Source organism: Phascolarctos cinereus, unplaced genomic scaffold (assembly GCF_003287225.1).
Source record: "Phascolarctos cinereus isolate Bilbo 61053 unplaced genomic scaffold, phaCin_HiC Scaffold_2;HRSCAF=192, whole genome shotgun sequence".
NCBI classification, from domain to species: domain Eukaryota; kingdom Metazoa; phylum Chordata; class Mammalia; order Diprotodontia; family Phascolarctidae; genus Phascolarctos; species Phascolarctos cinereus.
The window spans coordinates 253191024-253210305 of NW_027555625.1; the positions used below are offsets into that span (position 1 = coordinate 253191024).

The 19282-nt window shown below is 43.5% G+C and overlaps 1 protein-coding gene across 1 annotated transcript in view; it reads right to left on the reverse strand.

The window, feature by feature from the left end:
• The window catches only part of CACNA1B (calcium voltage-gated channel subunit alpha1 B), a 252226-nt gene that overhangs the window by 87788 nt on the left and 145156 nt on the right, over positions 1-19282 (reverse strand). The window contains 4 exon segments of the mRNA XM_078149926.1: positions 6406-6512; positions 7602-7661; positions 8738-8867; positions 12226-12352. Of these exon segments, the coding sequence (XP_078006052.1) occupies positions 6406-6512; positions 7602-7661; positions 8738-8867; positions 12226-12352 (424 nt within the window).

Genomic DNA, 19282 nt, shown 5'->3' on the forward strand with positions numbered 1-19282 from the left:
CAGCAAGAACGCATTACCCCATAAAGCTCCTACAGAGAGTCCAGCAATAGGAAGACAAAGAGAGAATGAAGAGTCAGTGACACAGACAGAGAGAAATTGACAAGTGAAGTCATTTGTACGTGTAAATTCTCTCTCTCTCTCTCTCTCACATACACACACACACACACACACACACACACACACATTTTTACAGAATTCACAAAATCTCAAAAGGAAACATCAAAGACAGTACACTCAGATGTACTTCATCCTAACATCTCTGACAGGAGCAAAGGAGACAGAAATCTATCAGAGGTAGAAATACCCAGCCTTGGTTTAAGGAAATTGGGAATTAGGAAAATCTCTTTCTTTCCACACACACACACACACACACACACACACACATGCATTTTTTTGTTTTGTTTTGTTTTTGTTGTTGGGTTTTTTTTTCTTTTTGGTGAGGCAATCGGGGTTAAGTGACTTGCCCAGGGTCATACAGCTAGTAAGTGTCAAGTGTCTGAGGCCGGATTTGAACTCAGGTCCTCCTGACTCCAAGGCCAAAGCTCTATCCAATGCACCACCTAGCTGCCCCAACACAACACACACAGTTTTGCAGATGCTTTGGCTGTGTCTAAATGCCACCAAAATAACAAGCAGAAGAGTGATGGACTAGGCTTTGAGATCTATGCCAGGTCTCTAAAGTGAGGGCCTTGACCCCTAAAGGGTGCTGACCAAGCAATTAGAAGGTGAGACTATGTGTCACATACCATGCTCCCTGCAGTAGCTGGGGCTCCAAGATGACCACACCACCCCCTTCATCCATTATCACCCAACACTCCTACACTCCACCTCCCCCTTCCAACCATGGGCACCTTCACCAGCAGCTGTGCAGGCAAAATCTTCCTCCCCCCAGGTGCCCAGGGTCCCCACATCCTGCCCCTTGGACCAACTTGTGGCTGTGCCAGGCACCCCTCAGCAAACAAACTCTATATTCCAGGGCAGTGGCCAATGAAGAAGACCTTCCCCAACCCCCTGCGCTTCCCCCCCCACCCCACAATGACCACTACTTTGTCAGTTTTTTTGATGGGACAAAGTGAATTAGACAGAATGAACAGGCATGGGTCTGCTTTACAGATCTCATTGCATTACATTCCCCCTTTCCAAATTTTCCTGTTCATGTCAAAGGTATCATCATCATTCCAGCCACCGAGGTCTGCAATCTTGTTGTCATCCTCAACTCCTAACTCCCCCTCACCCCACATACCCAATCAACGGCCAAATCTTGCATTTCTACATCCACAGCTTCTCTCAAATTTATCCTCTTCTCTCCACTTACACAGTTGCCACTGGTTCAAACTCTTATCATCTCTGTCTGGGACTATTGCTATAACCTCCTGACTGATCTGTCACTCTGCCTCAAGTCTCTTCCCCCTCCAATCCATCCTCCACCAAGCTGTCAAATGGATTTTCCTAAAGTACAATCTGACCACCTCACTCTCCTACTCAAAAACTCTGCCGGCTCCTATTGACTCTAAGATAAAATAAGATTTCATTTTTATCGTATCCACCTTTTAATTCCTACTTTTATGTTTTAAAGTGTACATAATTATGAGTGCAGTAATATGTGTTTATAATTTCTAAATATATATATTTGGGATGCTCCAAATATTGCTACAAATCCATTTTCCAAAGTTCGACCACTCCGCTACGCTGCCCCAAATAACTGTCCTGGGAGACTTTTTCAGTGATTCCATGGGATTGTGCCACAGTGGAGATAAATCTATATGTTCACAAATTTGAAATATGTTGATGTCCCACAGCGGTCACTTGCCAGCGTCTGGAGTTCTGGTCAGTACACTATTACTTCCCTAGCTCTTAAGAAATTAGGAAAAGTGGTGAAAAGTGTCTTGCTGCAGATTGCCTTTGCTTTGTTTGCTGAAAAGCAGAGACTGTGGTCCAAGTAGGCAACCAGAAACCTGTCCCTACAGAAGGCCTCAGAGAAAGCTTTGCCTTCATGTTTTTCTTTGGCTGTCCCAGATGGTACAAGTCATTTTTCAGCCTAATACCCCAAAAGGACTTTCCAATGTTAGCTTCAAAGGAAGAGCAGTCAGCCCTGACCTAGCTTTCCAGAACGATTTCACATTTTACCCCTACACATTCCATTTGCCAGTCAAATTGGCCTCCTGGATCATCCTTATATGTGACTTGAATCTCCCACCTCTGGGCTTTTGCATGAGCTGTCTCCCACCCCCGGAATGCTTTACCTCCTCACTTCTCTGCCTTTTGGAATCCCCAGCTTCCTTCAAGGCTCAGCTCAAGTGCCATCCCCCACACAAGGCTTTTCCTGATTTCTCCTGTCATGTTCCCTTCCCTCCTCCTCTCCCCACCATCTAAAATTACTTTGGCTTTTTTTTTTTTACATAGGCAGTATGGTAAAATGGATAGAACATAGGCCTTGGAGCCAGAAAAACCTGGGTTTAAGTCTCGTCCTCTGACATATACTGGCTATATGACCCTAGTTACTTCTCAGTGACGTAGGTAACTTGCTATGCAAATACATTATAGAGAAAGTGCCAACCCACATTGGTAGAGAGTTTTCTCATCCAAGAGTTCCTCATATCAATGATGTCACAGTCTAGCTTTTGTCCTCTGTATTTTATATTTAGAATACATAACGTAAACCCATCGAGGCCAAGGACTGTTCCATTTTTTCCTTGGTGTCCCCAGTACCTAGCATAGTATCTATCACCTATCAGGTGCTTAATAGATGCTTGCTGAATTAAACTGAACTGGGGGCTTCATCTAGTGCCATAGTGCAAAGAGCACAGGGCCTGGAGTCAGGAAGATTCATCTTCCTGAGTTCAAATCTGGCCTCAGACACTTACTTATTACCTAGTTGTGTGACCCTGGGCAAGTCACTTAACCCTGTCTGCCTCAGTTTCTCATCTGTCAAGTGAGCTGGAGAAGGAAATGGCAAACCACTCCAGTATCTCTACCAAGACAATTCCACATGGGGTAACAAAGAATTGGACACAACTGAAAAGGACTGAACAATTACAACAGGGCTTCATCTGAGTACACAGGCATTGGGGGAGACACATGAGAGCGTCCACCCAGGGAATACACACAGAGATAGATATGGGGACACACACACACACACATAGTCTGAAGTAGCAGGAAAGGCAGGACAGTGTATACAGATGGAGCCAATTTAATCACGCGCAATAAGACGAGAAGGGAAATTTCTCCAAACCAACAAGCCCCAGCCAATGGCCTATAGCTGAGTTGGTCACAACTAAATTTGCTTCGTGCGTGATTCTGAACCACCAAGGCTTTTACTGGGTTTTGGTTGTTGTGTTGTCCTTACTAGCTTTAGAGCCAGCCAACACTGGGATGGGAAGGGGACCCCGACTCCATCTTGCTGTACATAGCAATCTGCAGGGGGCGGAGGCAGAGGAAGGCTTGTTCCCAGCAGGATGTGGGCTTAGACCGGCTCAGAAAAGCAAAGGGGAGGAAAAGATGGGGCTCAGAGCCCTTGCCTAGAGAAAGCTCAAAAGAGCTCCCAAAATGGTTCATGGGGTGTCCCTCTCCTCCTATGAACGTCCAGCATGTTACCAATGTGCTCCGTGTCTCCAGCTGACTGCTGGACGTCAGCTGGTGTCTCAAATTCAACATGGCCAAAATCCTTCCTCTGATGTTTATTACCTGTGTGGTCTTGAGTAAATCACCTACCCTTCCTGGGCCTCAGTATCCCCATCTATAAAATGAGGGGTTTGGATTAGACAAAATATCTCTGAGGTTCCTTTGCAGCTTCAAATCTTTGAACCTCCTAAATCTTAACTCTCCCTCTACCTTCACTGCTATGGATGGCACCAACATTTTCCCCGTCACCTAGATAGAGCCATCTTTAACCATTTCCTTTTCTCCCACCACCCCCAAAGTCAATGGATTGTTAAGTTCTATCAATTCTACTTCCATACTGCCTACCATAACCATCTTCTCCTTTCCCCTTGAATAGCCATCACTCAGTTCAGGCCCTCATCTTCTCTAGCTAGGATTATAATATAATAGCTGCTTAACTGGTTTCCCTCCTTCCAATCACTCCCCTTTCCAGTCCATCTGGCAACATATCCTGCCAGAACCATCTTCCTAATACACAGTTTGGCCATGTCACTTCCCTGCCCCCAAAACTTTCTCTGGCTCCCTATTGCCCACAAAGTGAGAGAAATAAGCTGGTGTGCAAGAACCTCCACAATCTATCTTCAACCTATCTTTCAAGTCTCATTTCACAGTAATCCCCATCATAGTATCTACATTCCAGCCAAACTGGAATACTAGCTGTTTGCTACATTTTTCTTGCATCTGTGTGTACCTGAAATATGCTCTCCCTCCTCATCTTTCCCAAGTTGAAATCTTTCTCTTCATTTCCTTCCATTTCTTCCTTTCATCAAGGCCCAGAGGCCCCCAGTTGAAAGTACTCTCTTTCTCTTTCACATACACACACACACACGCACACACACACACACACACACACACACACACACACATTATAGAGACACATTTTTCTACATTCACTGGTCTGACTTTCTGCTTTGTCCCTATCTCATTCTGCTTTGTATCATATTTATCTGGCGCTCTCTCCCCCTAGCAGACTGTAAACTTTGAGGCTAAGGACTGTGTTGTTTGCCATCTTTGTACCCTAGCACAGAACAAAATGCCCTGGACATAGCAGGCACTTCATAATTATTTGTTTAATTAAACTGACTGCTGACTAGCACTAGGATTGGAATGATCATTCGATTAAATTCCATTCAATTCAATAAACATTCACAAAATTCCTGCTGTGTTCAAGGCCCTGTCCTGCAAAGCTGCCAGAGATACAGGATATCACCCTGCCCTGTCCTCAGGAAGCTTACAGTCTAGCAGAAGAAACAAGATATGGACTCATTCATAGAAAGCAATAAAAGATAGGATATAAACACAGCCATAAGAGGGGTATGAAGTGCTCCGGGAGCATAGAGGAGGAAAAAATCATTTCCAGATGGGTGGGATCTGGGAAGGCTTCATGGAGGAGGTAGCATGTGAGTTATGCCTTGACCCATGGAATATTGGATCAAAAGAGTAGAGCTGGAAGGGACCAGAGAGGTCAGCAAAGCCAACTCCTTTATTTTACAGGTAAGGGAACTGAGGCAGAGAGAAATTAAGTGACTTGCCCAGGGTTACATAGCTAACAAGTGTTTAAGGCAGGATTTGAAACCAGGTCCTCCTAAAGTCAAATCCAGACCTCAATCCACTACACCAGGCTGGATAGGATTACAACAGGGAGAAGGAGAATTCTAGGCCTGGGGTATATGAGTGAAAGCAGTGAGGTAGAAAATCCAATGACATATCCACTCCGGCCAGCATGTAGGGTCAGCCAAGGTCAGTGTGTGGAGGGCCTGAACTTCAGGCCAAAGACTTTAGACATCTTTTGGGAGGCAGCAGGGAGCCACCAAGGGTATATGAGGAGGAGAGTGCCATATGCAAAGTGGGATACTAAGAAAATTAGTCTCCAGGGTGCAACCCATATATCAAAATCCTTTCCTGGACATAAAATGAGTTGCCTCCTGCCTACCCAGGGAAGAGGCTTGTCTTCTAGGGCAGGAAAGTGGGCCCTCAAAGACAAGACCACGTAGGGGCGAAAGCATTAAGGAGACTCATATCAGAAAGACAAATCAGCTCACGGAGAATGGTCAGGCACTATCCCAAGCAGACAGACCAGCATCTGACTTTGGGTAAAAGGAGGAATGGGGGCTCAGATCGAGCCTGCCGCCTTCTTCTGTCTCGGGCTGTTTCATGTGCCTCACATTGTCTCTCCACCTAGATGGTAAGAGATTAATTGAGGGAGCACACTGGCTTTGGAGCCGGGGGACCTAGGTTCAAATTTCACGTTATCGTTTACTGCCTGTGTGACACTGAACAAGTCATTTAACCTCTCCAGTTAATCTCAGTTTCCTCTTCTATAAAATGAAGGCAGTTAGGTGGCACAGTGGATAGAGAGGACTGGTCTGGAGTTAGGAAGACCTGAGTTCAAATTCAGCCTCAGATGCTTCCTTGCTGTGTGACCATGGGTCAGTCACTTCTGTATGCCTCGGTTTCCTCCCCTCTCCCAGCACCAAGCATACTTCCCAAAGTGGGGATCTATTACCCCAGAGGCAAATGGCCACTTTGTTGTCAGACACAGCTGTAGCATTCCCTCCCTAGGCAGGGAAGGTTCAGACTGGAAATTCAGTCTGTCAGCCATGTTTGGATCTAACCCTTAATCCTCCATGGCTTCACTGTCCTTTCCCTTCACAGAGAACTCAGGGGCCAATCCCCCCCTTCCCCATCCTGCTCACTTTACCCTTCACTCTACGGAACTGGGGACAGGGGAGAAAAGTGACTTACGAGAAGGCAAAAGCTACCAGGGCCCCACTGACCACAATGAAGTCCAGAATGTTCCACAGGTCACGGAAATAAGAGCCAGGATGAAGCAGCAGACCCAGGTCAATCATCTCCAAGAGAAACAAAGGCCATTTGCATTAGTGTGAGGCAAGGGAGGTAAGCCCTGCCTGTCCTTACAAACCCACTGGGCCAGCCCCACACAAAAACTCTGCCTGGGCTTAGAAAAGCTGTCATACATCCTAGAAAAGGTACAACAGTCTTCTTTCCTATGGTTTCACTCACCACCCCTATAATTTTCCAAATAAATATATCACTCTTTGGCTATCTCTACCCTATATGTTGTCTCTCCCTTTTAGAAAGTAAGATCCTTGAGGACAGGGACTTTCTTCGCTTTTGTACTTGTATACCCAGCACTTAGCTTTGTGCTTGGCACATAGCAAGTACTCGATGGTTTTTTCATTCATTCATGCATAGAACTACTTTTCTTCCCCAGTTACACACACACCCACACCCCCCCCACACACACACTCACACCAGCTCCTGCCTTATCTAGCTACCAACCCAGTCTAGCCCAGTTCAGGCCTGATCTCTCCATAATAAGCATTCTCACTCCACAGGACCTCATAGTAAAAATGACATGGGTCAATAAGTACCCTTTTCATAAGCGAATACCCTATGCACAGCCTAAACTAGAGGACTCCCCATATCCCAGGGCCTCTAGAGCCCCCATATCTCTCTACTTCTATCCTGTTTGACTCTTTCTCCCGCATGGGGGTAGGAGGGAGACTGAAAACCTGGGAACTGCTCAGGGAGCAAGGCTCCTCCACTAGGGGGCTGCCCTGGACACCTACATACATACATATCCATACAAACCAGGGGTCCCCAACAGACATAGACGCATAGTAGCTACGCTGCGCACACACACAGCCCCTCCCCTCCTCTGCACCACAAGGCTATGTTGGGCATACTGGGACACACAGACCCTCTAGTCCCAGGGCTGAAGGGGCCTCAGAGCTCATCTAGTCCACAATGCCAATCCTCAGAGGCCCAGTCTCTATTAACTAAGGAAATTCACATATATTTGTCCTTGTCTCCTATGAGCAAAAGATCTCAAGACTAAAACCCATGCATGGCCTGTCATGTTCAGACCCCAGTGAGCAGCTGTGTGATCCTGAGTGATGTTGGAGTTTGGCTCTTACCTTGATTACCATCTCGAAGGTGAAGACCCCAGTAAAAATGTAATCCATGTACTTGAGAACCTAAGACACAAAAGAAGATTCCTTTTCAGAGGCTGAGTACATGGCATGGAGGGTGATTTCCACAGCGCCCATTCCATTATTTTGAGAAACAATTATTATATTGGAAAGAGCCCCAGATTTGGAATGAGGAGACTTGGATTGTAGGCCTAACTCTATGTATAAACTTGGGTAATTCCCTTAACCTCTCTGAGTCTCAGTTTCCTTATCCACAAAAATCAGATTAAAAAATCCCAATACTTCTGCTTCAAAGGGATCAGAGGAGATACACACATAGAAAACACTGTATCTCTAGAGCAGAGGTATCAAATATGTGGCCCATGACACTCCAGAGTACAGCACGAACCAGATTAAAATGTAATTGGGAAATAACCAAATAAATAAAAATACAATAAAACAGAGATAATGGATAATGCAGTTTTTAATGTCAATACATGGACCACGGAGATCTTCAGTGGCCCTCATTTCTATCTGAGTTAGATACCACTCTCTAAAGTACCGTGGAAGCATCTGCTGTGGTTGCTCTTCTCGGCTCTATGCATGGCCTTTGAAGTTTCGTGTTTGGAAGCTGAGCTTCCTAAAACAAAATCTGGAAAAGTGGGGGGGAGAGCCCAGCTGAGAGCCCCTCCCAAAATATAAGTGGGCTCTTCACCTGGGAACAACCACTCAACCACAGTGGAACTTAGGAGCAAAGATGAATTAACTGCTTGCTCTACCTTCTAACTTACTGTGTGACCTTGGGCTAATCACTCTTCCTCTCTGGTGTAATGGAAAGAAAGCAGAATTTTGAGTTTCAGGAACTAGATTCAAATTCCAGCTCTGCTCCTTACCATTTTGTGGGGAGTTGTTTAATCTCCTTGGGGCCTTACTTTGTTCATCTGTAAAATGGGTTTGAACCAGATGACTTCAAAGGTCTCTTTCAGCTCTAGAGCTATGGTTTATTTTTCTGACCCCACCTCTGCCCAGCCCCCAGTCCTGGGACTTGAACTCCTCTTGCCTCTACATTTTGGTCAGGGAGCACCTCAGGCCAGCTGGAAGGAGGACAGAGGAGGGCAGACATTCTACCAGCAGCCACTCACGTTGTTCCTGGGTGAGTCGGCCTGTACTGGATCCTCCGCTGCTAGAGCAATGCTGCTGAGGGCGATGACCCCAAGGATGACCATTTCAAAGTAACGCATATTCACTATGTAGTGGCAGGCACGCCGAAGCCTGGAGGATAAAGGCAAAGAAATGGGCAGAGGAAAGTCCATACTCCCTAAAGGGACAGGGGACCTTTGTCTACAAAATCATCCCAGGCAGCACCTCTGCTGCAGATATCAGAGCTGTGTAGGACCAAACAGCTGCATGGATGGAGTGATTCCCCCCCCCAGATGACTGACCAGATTGTCTGAGGTGCCTGGTATTTGGTATGGGAGAAGAGGGGAGGGTTATAAGTACCCATAGGTGGAGGAGAGTAGGGGTGGAGTACATCAGGATGGATGAAAAGCCCCTGATCCTAGGAACTTAAGAAAAAAAATCTCTCTCTCTCTCTCTCTCTCTCTCTCTCTCTCTCTCTCTCTCTCTCTCTCTCTCTCTCTCTCCCCCCTCTCTCTCTCTCTCCCCCTCTCTCCCTCTCCTCTCTCCTCCACTCTCCTCTTTTCTCCTCTCTTATCCTCTCTTCTTTTGATTCTTCTCCTCTCTCTCTCTTTTTTTCTTCTTTCTCTCTTTCCTCTCTTATTTTCTCCTGATCCCTCCCTCCCCTACATAATTCCTATTTGGCCCAAGAAAGTCTTCTCCCCTAACATAAAGCGTCCAAACTAATAATAATGGTCCTGGAGAACAGATAATTTAACATTCTTTTCTCTCTTGGCAGAGGGATAAGGGATGACAGATGTAGAATGTCACATATACTACAGGCAATTTCTGTTTGACTATTTTTCTTTGTTAAAAGGGAAGATTCAATTCAAGGTAAAGATGAACAGGTATATCGAGAAAAGCCTGTGTGATTGTACTAGAAAAAGGTATCAATAAATTATTTTTGAAAATAAAACACAGCTTCCAATTGTTGACATGTGTCAAGCATGACCACTCCAGAGTTGGTGCCATCACCTTAACCCTACAAACTCTGTCTTCCATCTTTGATATCTCATATTCTAGGCTGAAGCCTAAACGATTCAATCTCCAGTTTGGGATGGAAATCATAGGCTAGAGCTGACAAATGGAGAAGGTGGAAACAATTCTGGAACACAGGGAAGGGGCAGGATTAGACTCACAGACATCCTGTGAAGTTTGAAGGAGGAACATCTGGAAAAATCAAAGGGCTACTTTTCACAGCAAGTGATAAATAAGGATTTTGGTGCCCTCCAGAGTTGATAGAAGATAAAAACAAATTGATTCCAGTGAGGTTCATATAAGGTCTTGGAGGACAGACCCCCAAATGGCTAATTAGGAGATGCAAGGAGAGTTTTAAGAGCTTCACCTACAATGTGAGAGTAATGTCATAGACAAAAATACCACTCTCCTAAAACAAAACCCTTTGCCCACATCATAGCAAGAACTTGGGTGGGTGCCCCATGGTTCTGACTCAGAAATTTTCCTGATACCATGTCCTTATAAGTTTACACAGACTCAAGATATAGCTATGTGACAGCATGTGTAGATCACAGATCTGCGTGCAATAATGGGTATGGACCACAGATACGGGTATGCCCATGCTTCAGTTCTGCACATACAGGGATGTGTTATTAGGTACAGCCTAGAGGCACAGCTAGGTGGCTCAGTGGATAGAGTGCTGGGCCTAGAATCAGGGAGAGCTAAGTTCAAATCTGGCCTCAGACACTTACTAGTGTGTGACTCTGGATAAGTCACTTAACCTCTGTTTGTCTTAATCCACTAGAGAAGAAAATGGCAAACCACACTAGTATCTTTGACAAGAGAACATCATGGACAGTATGGTCCATAGGGTCATGAAGAGTCAGACATGACTAAACACAAAACATGCATAGGAATGTGACAACAGGTACAAAACAAAGACATGGTACATGACAGGGTGTATAGGACAGAGTCCACAGATACAGGTATGTGTGTACAGACTGTGGATACAAGTGTGCGCCAGGATCACACAGTCTTCAGATGGTAGTGCATGCCATTGTGGGACCATGAGAATGGAAAGGGAGGGGAAAGACCCAAATGGGAAAGAATGAACAGACCTTAGTGACTGATTAGTTGTGAGGGACAGAGGAGTTAAGAATGACTTAGCTCTGGAGGTGGGCTGGTAGCTGTGGCTGTCTGTGAAAGCAGGTAAGACCTCTGAGGGAGTGAAGATGAAGAGGGAAGAAGCAGAACTGAGACCTGGGGAACCTCTATACTTAGAGGGCCAAGGAGATTAACAAGGTGAAGCAAATAGTTGTTATAGGAAGGAGTCCAAGACATTAAGTCCTTCCCTCCTTGTCTAATCCATCTTGCCCATTCTATCAAACCAAACTTCCTGAAGCACAGCCTCCATCATGTCACTCCTTTGTTCGAGGACCTACTATGTGTCCTATTGCATCGTCTATGGCCTGCCATTCAAGGCCCTACATGACCTAGTCCCTGCCTTATCTCCAAACTTTCCTCCTGCCCCTAACCCTATGTGCGCCCATGAGATTGTAAGTTTTTTGAGGCCTGGCACTCCTTTGCCTCTTTTTGTATCCCCAGCACTTAGCCCTGTGCCTGACACATCATAGACTCTTAATAAATACTTATTGACTGACTGACCCTGTGCTCCATCTGAATCAATTTCCTCTCCCTATCACCACACTCCCAACACACATACACATACACATACTCTCTCTCTCTCTCTCTCTCTCTCTCTCTCTCTCTCTCTCTCTCTCTCTCTCTCTCCCTCCACTTGGAATGAACTCCTTCTATCAAATCTTACCCATTCTTCAAGGTCCCGTTCAAGATCCACCTTCTTTAAGAAGCCTTCCCTCGCCATTACAGTCCACAGTAACCTCTCTCACCTCTGACCTCTGGCACTTAATAATCTACTCTATTTAATCTGACACTCAAATAGTCTCTTCTGTGGCTCCATCCTCACAGGGGCAAGGACTCAGGATCCTTGAAGGACTTGGTGGGCATGCCCAACATCTCAAGGTCTGGACCAGGAGAAAACTGCCTAAACCTGGTACATTAGGTAAGCCCAAGCAATCCAGCGGGGAAGGCAAGTAAGTCCTTCCAGGATCCTAAATCCTTGCTCCTGTGAGAGGAGTAACAGAAAGGGAGGGCTAGACTGGCAAACACTTCCACTGTCCTGCAATTGCATCCTGTGAGTCAGTCTGGTCTTCCCAACTACAGTGTCAGCTCCTTAAGGGCAGAGACCAAGTCTCACACTTCTCCTGTGTTCCCCTGAGCATCCAGCCCAGGGCAGCATACATGGAAACACAATACTTGCCATTGAATTACAGCCCATGTGGCTGGATGGTTTCAAATCTATGTATTGAAGACTGGCTCTGCTACCTTCTCCACAGGTCAGCCAGGCAACTTTCCACACACATGTATAGCCCACAAACAAGTACACATATATGTAGGAGTTCATGGGGAATCTTACAGGTTGGTGGGGCTTAAGCAGAACATGGAGCTGTAGGGGAGAATTGGACGGGGTCCACTCCTTGTCACATCACCGGCCTCCACGTCCTTCTTCTCTTCCACTTTACCTTCAAAGTCAACATTGTTCACTGCAAGAAAAAAAAGAGTCAACAACCACAGGTCAATAACACACCCGCAGAGGCCACAGGTCTAATTCACCACATGCCAGCAGGCCCAACATCACCCTGAGGCAAATGGAAAGAACTAAGGGGCTCCTCTCCCTTTTGGGGGCACAGTCTGAAAGGAAGAAAGAACTCCAGGAAAGTACACTGAATTAGGAGTCAAAAGATGTAGGTTCTAGCTCTGTCTCTACTACTTAAAAACTATGTGACCTTGGGTAAATCCCCTAATCTCTTCAAGTTCATTTTTTCACCTATAAAATGATGATAACAACCTCACAGTGTTGTTAGTATCCAGTGAAGTAATGGATGTGAAATTTCTTTGAAAACTGTAAAGCACTGTATGAATGTAAAGTGCTATTATTCCTCTTGAAACTAATTACTAGTATTGTCCTCCCAATAAAATCCCACTGAAATGCTTTAATTGTGATTTGAAGGTGACCCTGACTGTGTCAGGTAAGATCTGACAGGTGCAGTCAATCTGGAAAGGCTTGGAATATAATTCCAATGATGGACTGAATGTCTATTGTCCAAGAACCAGCCAAGCTAAGGTTAAGAGGTTCGTTACCAGATCGGCCACAGAAAGACCATCTACTAAGGTACAAAGGGATGGCAATCTGCATTGTTGGAAGGAGTACCCATTCTGAAGGAATTACAGGTCCTTCAAATATTGGAATATTATTATTGTCATCTGTGAAGCTATACAGGCAACATCTAGGGATTGGCTAAGAGAATTAGTCATGTCCTTTGGACCTGTTAAAAACAAAATGTAATCAACCCAGTAGTTCAAATTTAAGAGTTGGGCTTGGGGGCAGCTAGATGGCGCAGTGGATAGAGCTCTGGCCTTGGAATCAGAGGACCTGAGTTCAAATACAGCCTCAGACACTTGACACTTACTAGTTATGTGATCCTGGGCAAGTCCACTTAACCCCAATTGCCTCACAAAAAAAGAAGCAAAAAAAAAATCAAATACAAGAGCTGGGTTTTGAAGGCTATACTTGAAAAATGATAAATCAAAGAGCTATTTGGAGAAAACGTAAAAACTGCAGATTGTTTTTTATATTTTGCATGAATTTGTTTATCAATTTGACTAGCTAATGCCAATAAGCCAGAACAAATCAGAAACAGGTTTTATTATATTCAGAGTATGGTATTCTCCACCAGCAGTTGATGGGGAATGCCCTATTCACAATGCAGCAAGCAATATTTATACATTATATGAAACAAAGAAAAAGAAAGTTGGTTACTCGCTAAAATGCAGGTGGCTATACAAAGAAAAATAGTATACTTGTTGAAAGAAAATGTCAGGAACATAGATAATGGAGTTATCATCTTGGTATAGCTAGTTTCACTAAATCAAAGAGAACTGCCCATAAGGCCAGACAAGGGAGGAAGATGTTCCCAGGAGTCTGGAATCCTTCACCTTCAGCAACTAAATATTTTTTAGTGATGAGAAGAAGGGAAAAGACACTGAAGGACACTAATTCACGAAGGGTCATATACAGCAAAGTAATTAATACAGAACAGGATGGAGTGAGAAGACCTGACTGGGCTTGTCCACATTTCTCTTTAGCATCATCTACAGTATGAGAGCTAACTGAGGAGAGAGACAGCTCCTGAAAGCAGAGGTAGGGACTGATTGTTTGGAGGAGAGCTTTGTCCTGCTCCAGGTTGCTGCAGAATCCTGCTATGTGAAGACCTGGCTGGGCTCGTCCACATTCCTTTTTTAGGAAGATCTTCAGCCTGAAAGAAGCCAGCCCCCAAGGTCATGATGGCTTGGCCCTCTACTGCCTACTCTAGCTTAAAGGAGAAAGTCCTCAGAGCTCAAGAGAGCAAATCTGAGAAGCTTTGTAGGTCTCTGGCTTAAGGAAACAGTTTATCACTGAAATAACAAACAAACGAACAAAAAAAGACAGCCATGAGAACAAAGTGGAAAGCCACAGACCCCAGGCTTAAGGTAACTGTTTCACTGAAACAATGTGATGTGTCTGCTTTATGGAAAGAGCTTCACACTGTTTCAGAAGAGGGGGGGGAGTTTTCTTCAGGCAAGAGGGCAGAGGATCTCACAAAAGAAACAAGTCATTCTTGGTATCGAGGAGAAGGAAACCTGTGGCCTTGAGGTCATATGTGGCCCTCTAGGTCCTCAAGTGCAGCCCTTTCTATCACTCCATATAGCACAATTATATTCCATTACGTGCAAATATAATAATTTGTTCATTTATTTACCTTTTTTAGTGTCCAGTAACTTAGCAACTTTTTGGACATAGTTCCAAATTGCTTTCCAGGATTGCTACACCATATCACTACTCTGTCAGTGATGCATTTGTGTACCTTTTTTCCTGAAGGCCTTCCAACATTTGTCACTTTCCTTCTTTTTTTTTTCTTTTGGTCAACTTTGTTAAATCCTGAATCCGGATTCAGCCAAAGGGCCATACTTGAGGACCTAGAGGACCACATGTGGCCTCGAGGCTGCAGGTTCCCCACCCCTGACTATAGACTGTTGCTTAAAAGCAACCACTAACAACCAGGCCTGGAGTCCAAAGTCATGAGTTGTTCTGGGTACTCTGCTGTGCTCTGCTCATGGATCTCCTATTCATGTGCCCTACTGCTAGGTCTTTATAGGTGTGTTTCCATGCTCCTCCATGGACACTGTGTATGTACATTATTGGGAGAGTATGACTGAGGTTTGTGGGTTTATTTTGGTTATTCTTAATTTTACACTGTATTGAGAAAGTGTTACACTATGATTATTCTTGCTGTGGCCTTCTCTTTTAATAAATTTGTCACTTTTAAAAGTCAAATGAACCTAATAGACTAATATTTAATAAAAAAAAAACTAGAGACCCCAAGAACTAGGGGGAGGACTCACCAGTTGACAAAAACTGCTGGGAACACTGGAAAGCAGTCTGGCAGAAATTGGGTTTAGACAAATGTCACATTGTGTACCAAGATAAGTTCTATATTGGACACATGGCTTGGATAGCAAAGGTAACTTCATAAAGAAATTAGAGGAGTTAAGGAAGAAATTCTATTTTGGTCCTATGGATGGGGAAGAGTTCATGACCAAATAAGTGATGGAGAGGTTCACAGAAGATAAAATAGACAATTTTGATTACACAAAATTTATAAGGTTTTGTAAAAATAAAACAATGCTGCTAAGATTCGAAGAGAAACAGCTAAGGAAAAAAATTCTTTGCAGCAAATTTCTCTGATAAAAGTCTACACCCAAGCTATATAAGGAACTGATTCAAATTTATAAGAATAAGAACCATTCCCTAATTGATAAATGGTCAAAGGATTTGAACAATTTTCACAGGGAGAAATCCAAGCTATCAATAGCCATATTTAAACAAATCACTAATAATTTTTTTTGTTGTTCAGTTATTTCAGTCATACCTGACTCTTCATGACCACTTTTGGAATTTTCTTATCAAAGATATTGGAGTAGTTTGTCATTTCCTTCTCCAGCTCAATTTACAGTTGAGGACACTGAGGTAAACAGTGTTAAGTGACTTGCCCAAGATCACACAGTTACTGAGTATCTAAGGCTGGATTTTAACCCCCATCTTCCTGATTCTAGGCCTGGCACTCTATCCATTGTGTCATCTAGCTGTCCTACAGAAATTAAAGTAACAGAGTTTCTCTCTCATACCACACTGGCAAAGTTGGCAAAAAAAAAAAAAAAGGAAAGTGACAAATGTTGGAAAGCCTTCAGGAAAAAAAGGTACACAAATGCATTGTTGACAGAGTAGCGATATGATCTAGCAATTCTGGAAAGCAATTTGGAACTATATCCAAAAAGTTATTAAGTTACTGGACACTAAAGGTTCCCATCAACTGGTAAACAAATGAACAAATTATTATATTTGCACATAACGGAATATAATTGTCCAATATGGAATGATGAAAAGCATGGCTTCAGAGACACCTGGGGAGACTTGTATAAAATGATGCAGAGCAATATTAGCAGAACCAGGATAGCATTTTATATGATAAAAAGTAACAACACTAACAATAATAATGGCTAGCATTTTGCTTTAAGATTTTCAAACCAATTTATAAATATTATCTCATTTTATCTTCACAAATTACTGAGAAGTAGGTGTTATTATCCTTATTTCACAGATGAAGAAACTGAGATAGATAGAAGATAAGTAGCTTGCCCAGGGTCACAAAGCAAGTAAGTCTGAAGCTGGATTTGAACTCAGGTCTTCCTGACTCAAGGTTCAGGACTCTATCTACTTTGCCATCTACCTTATCACTTCATTGTGCTACCTAGTTGTCCTTACAACTTTGTAAAGGCAATCAACTTTGAAATACTTGACCAACCACAATGGCTCGTAGATTATAGAAATTGGCCAATACAACAGCCAACAGAAAAGGGCTCATGATGAAGAATGCCATTCACATCTTCTGAAAGAGAGATGCAGAAATGAGACACATACTGCCAGACATGGTCACTCTGGGAATCGATTTTGTTTGACTATGCATATTTGATCTAAGAGTTTTCTTTTTCTTTTTTCTTTTTTAATGGGGGAGAGAAAATAAGTTCTTATAAATTGCAAAAAAAAATTTTAAAAATTTAAAAGTCAAGGGTGATTCGTGTAAGTGGAAAGCACACTGTAGCTCAGAAGTTACCGTGGAAAGTCAGGAGTATATTCTTCCACACTAGGGTTACCCCTAGTTCTCCAAGAATGAGGACCCAGACTTGATGTGTAAGTGAGGTTGAAGGTGCCAGCTCTGAGAGAGGATGTAGATGCCATGTTAGATACCATACCCATGCGCTCGCCTGGCAATACTACAATTGGATTGTTGCCTGCCCATGCTATACCTGCTATGCTCCCTCCCCCCTCCATGCCTTTGCTTTCCCTTTGCCTGTTCCCTATCCCTAGAATATCTTCTCTTCTCCTCTTTTCCTGTTGAATTCTTACCCATTCTTTGAAGTCCAATTCAAAGCCACTTTGTCTAAAAGCCTTCCCAGCTCCCCTCAGTTGGTAATGGCCTTCCTTTGTGGACTCCACATAGCCCCCTGCCCTTTTTTGTACTATTCTAATACACTTAAGGGCCGTTATATGTTTGTGTCTCATCTCCCTACTAGCTCCATAAGGGCACATTTTAGTTAAATTAGCAATTCCCTTTAGCACCCAGCACAAACTGGGCTCACAATAGACATTTAAGAAAAGTGTGATGAGTGAGTGAATGAATGAATGAATGAATGAATGAATCTAGTCTTCCATATGGTAGCATAATTGGCCACATAGACCACAAGTTGTTGACTCCTATTCCAGACTGTGGAGGATAAAGGAGACACACAGCTCCTCAATTCACCTAAGACATCACCACTTACTTTTCATCTCCAACTTGGATGCCTGAAGGTACACCATGTAATAAAAACAGCTAATATTTACAGGGTGCAGAGAGGTCCACCGGGCATGGAAAGGGGAAGTAGCAATAACAACAACAATGACAACAACGCCTAACATTTATGTGGCACTTAGCATGTGCCAGGCACTGTGCTAAATGCCTTACAGGTATTATCTCATTTGATCCTCAGAACAACCCTGGGAGGTAGATGCTATTATTACCCCTAATTTTACAGATATAAAACTTGAAGGAGGTAGTTTCTGGACAAATCACAGTATTACTTTTCACAGTGGGTGACTAATAAGGATTTCAGTGCCCACTGAGTTGATGGTAGCTGAAAATATAAACCAATTTCAACTGAACTGGACAGACAACTTGTCTGTCTGTGTGTCCTAGAGGACAAGGTCATTGTAGATAATCAGGGAAAACAAGGCAAGCTTTAAGAGTAGCCTCTGCAGGGTGACGATGTCAGATAAAAATGCCATTCTCCTAGTACCGGACCTGATGCCCTCATCCTACCTGGGCTCAGAGACTCAGAACTTTGAAATAACTCTCTGTCTGGGACTGAATTGGGAAGGAACTCATTTAGAGTTGACATTCCATCAGTTAGGAATGAACCCATCCCTTGCATGCAGAGATCCAGGTCTGTGGCTTGTGGTTGTGAATGAACATGACATGAGGATTTCAGTGCCCAAGCTGACCACAGTTCCAGAGTACATCTTCCAAAGCAGAAAAGCTGCAAACAGCCAATAGAAACATTGCCTTGGCTTTATTAGCAATCAAGAAATTTCTGAACTTTCTCTAATTTGCCCCTTTTCTCCTTAAGGATGTAGGAATTGACCAGATAACAAGAATGTAGCCTCCTTAATAGCTATCTCATTATTTATTTTGTGTGTATGTACATATGTATGTATATTATGACTATATATGCATATATACATACATCCATTTTACATATGTATATACACACATATATGTACACACACACACATATATGTATATATATAATCTCTCCCTTGGAATGTAAGCTTCATGAGGGAAGGCACTGTTTCACTTTTTGTCATGGGAACACCATTGCTTAGCACAGTGTCTGGCCCATACTAAAGGACAGGTACCACTGAACCTCCCTATGGAAGGCAGTTGGAGTGGCATTCAAATCTCCTCACTCTGTCTCCTTATCTACATTCGCTTTCATCATTCTTTTCTTCTTTTTCTTTCTCTTCTAAGGTCTGCCTACTCAACATACTGTTGAGGACTACTTACCAAGAGCACTTGAAGGCTGAAAAGCCTGCTACCTCTGTTTTAACTGAGCCTTCTGTAGAAGGATTTTATTTTCCTCGTACTTGTTCAGTTTTTCCTTTTTAATTACTTTCATTAGCTGATATTTCAGCTCCCAGGGGTGACAGATTTCCTGGGACCACTCATAAAATATACTGACTCATAAGATGTAATTTGATAAATTAAATCCATTATTATCTGTCAGAGCAGATTTACCACCCAATCACCCAAGGGAGAGGTGGAACAGCATTTAGGAAA